At 38.4% G+C, this 1,921-nt stretch overlaps 1 protein-coding gene across 2 annotated transcripts; it reads right to left on the bottom strand.

Annotated features, from left to right (window-relative positions):
• Positions 1-134: 134 nt before the first annotated feature.
• LOC104960412 (cytochrome c oxidase subunit 6B1-like) lies at positions 135-1,283 on the bottom strand. Of its 2 annotated transcripts, none has more exons than XR_799987.1 (2): positions 1,191-1,283; positions 135-723 (listed from the first exon to the last, which is right to left on the bottom strand). XR_799987.1 is itself a non-coding variant. In XM_010788448.1 (2 exons), exon 2 carries the CDS (start codon positions 688-690, stop codon positions 430-432), a length of 261 nt encoding a protein of 86 aa, XP_010786750.1. In that variant the 5' UTR covers positions 691-723; positions 1,180-1,202; the 3' UTR covers positions 194-429. The 2 variants fall into 2 exon arrangements, 1 of the variants encoding a protein (XP_010786750.1); XM_010788448.1 differs by having other exon boundaries at positions 194-723; positions 1,180-1,202.
• Positions 1,284-1,921: the final 638 nt, after the last annotated feature.

The following is a 1,921-nucleotide window of genomic DNA, read 5'->3' as shown; positions in this document are numbered from 1 at the left end:
CACGGCTGGGGGGCGAGGCGCGTTTCAATTCGATGTTAAAAACGGGTTAACAACGGGGGGCTATTTGTCTTAGCGGATGCATGTCAATTTAAATCAATACATACAACTATTTTTTAAATCAATACATACAACTATTTTTATTATTTTTTTTTTTTATTTTTTTTTTTGTTTTGTTATTTAACACATCCTTTTATTTCAATCTGCACTTTATTTATTGATAAAGCAAAACCAGAGAGAAGTTTAAAATTGACACGGAAAAAACTTAAGACCTCAACATGGAGGGTAAAAAGTTGTGCGTATTTCCATAACATTAACATCAATGATGATAATGCGTTAGCTGTTTGAAAATGTCCTTCGGCACACTATAGGGGTAAAGGTGCGGTAACAGAAGGTCCTGCAGGGGACTGTCCGGATCACCAACGGCAGATTTTAGATTTTCCCTGCGAAACTTCCACCCTCTATCTGCTCGTCCCATTTGCCAACCCAGCTCGTGGGACAGAGGCTCTTGTAAACCCTCTGGTACCAATCACAGGGAGCCACATCCTGGTCCTTTGTCGAGAGGGCCTTAGTGCACCTGTGGAAGTCCAGGTAGTTCTGGTAGCAGTTGCGGGTCTGGTTGGTGTTTGGGAATCTGGCGTCAAAGGGAGCCGTCCTGTAGTTCTGGATCTTTGTCTCAACAGTATCAGCCATCTTTATGAGCTTCAATCTCACGTTTTAACGATACTGAAAAAAGAAACAGGGTGGATTAACTCACATCTGGTACAGGTTTAGTGAACACTGCTGTCAGTGTCATATCAACAAAATGTTATGTGGCTATGCTAAGCTAAATATAGCATTCTGATCAAAGTTAAATGTAGGTTATCTCTGTCTACGCTTTGATCGCTACTCATTGTTGGTTTCTTAATCAGAATGTAGGATAACAGTTCAACTCTGATAAGTTTATTGACACAAACACTTTTGCCACGGTCACATTTCTTTGAATACAACTTAGCATAGTTTGACACAGTGTTGTCAGTGAGCTAATGCTAGCTGTTAGGTCGTTGCTAACTCTTGACTCTGTAAGCCAACACATTTGAGAACGTCTGTTTGTTCCGTGAGTTCCGGTAGGTGAACTCAACAGAAAACCCTTTAAATATCAAAGGCAACGTTTGTAAACAGAAGACAAAGTTAGGAAGTTACCGGCTTCTAACCTTGGGAGGTTTCTCGATGTGTCCTCGGTGGGCTCCGGAAGAATACGCTCCTTCGTGTCGACGCGCAAAGGATGCTGGGATATCGACTGACCGGACATGAACCTAAATTCAACTTTAAGTTTGACAAACATGTGTTTATTAATTATCAATATTAAGCTATGAGGAACCTAATAATTATCTCTAGCCTGTCTTATTTTACAAACATTAGTTCATTTCACAAACCCAATTCAACAGAGACAATGTAGGCCAGTTATTATATTATGTTACTTACAAGTATTAACTTAAATATACATCAATAGCATTTCAATTGTGATATACCTGTATGCGCAACGATACAGTTGGTTTAGGGTTGTTGATTTACCTAGGGTTAGTTTAAAAAAAGTTAAACATTGATAATGTTAAAATTAAAAACATAATAAATTACATCCTAAAAAAAAACATAAATTACAGAAGTCTGGAGTAAAAGGTGTGAAGGCAATGGTGTTTCTCTCTTAGCCATGATTTAAAAAAGTGGTTGTGTACATTTTAAAGGTTAGTAGTTACATACGTTTGCTCTTTAATAGAGTAGACTGTTGATTGAATACACTTCTCCTGTTTGCCATGTCAAACAGATGCCTAGTTACAAAGTTAGCTTAGTCTATATACACCATTACATGCATTTTAATCTTTGGGCTTTGCTTGGTTATTACAGTGAATTAGTCCGGCAGTGGCTCAGTCAGTAGGGGTACTTG

This window comes from Notothenia coriiceps, unplaced genomic scaffold (assembly GCF_000735185.1).
Source record: "Notothenia coriiceps isolate Sejong01 unplaced genomic scaffold, NC01 NC01_scaffold00031853, whole genome shotgun sequence".
In the NCBI taxonomy this organism is placed as follows: Eukaryota; Metazoa; Chordata; class Actinopteri; order Perciformes; family Nototheniidae; genus Notothenia; species Notothenia coriiceps.
Note: the sequence above shows the minus strand (reverse complement) of the source record. Positions and strands in the feature narration are given on the sequence as shown.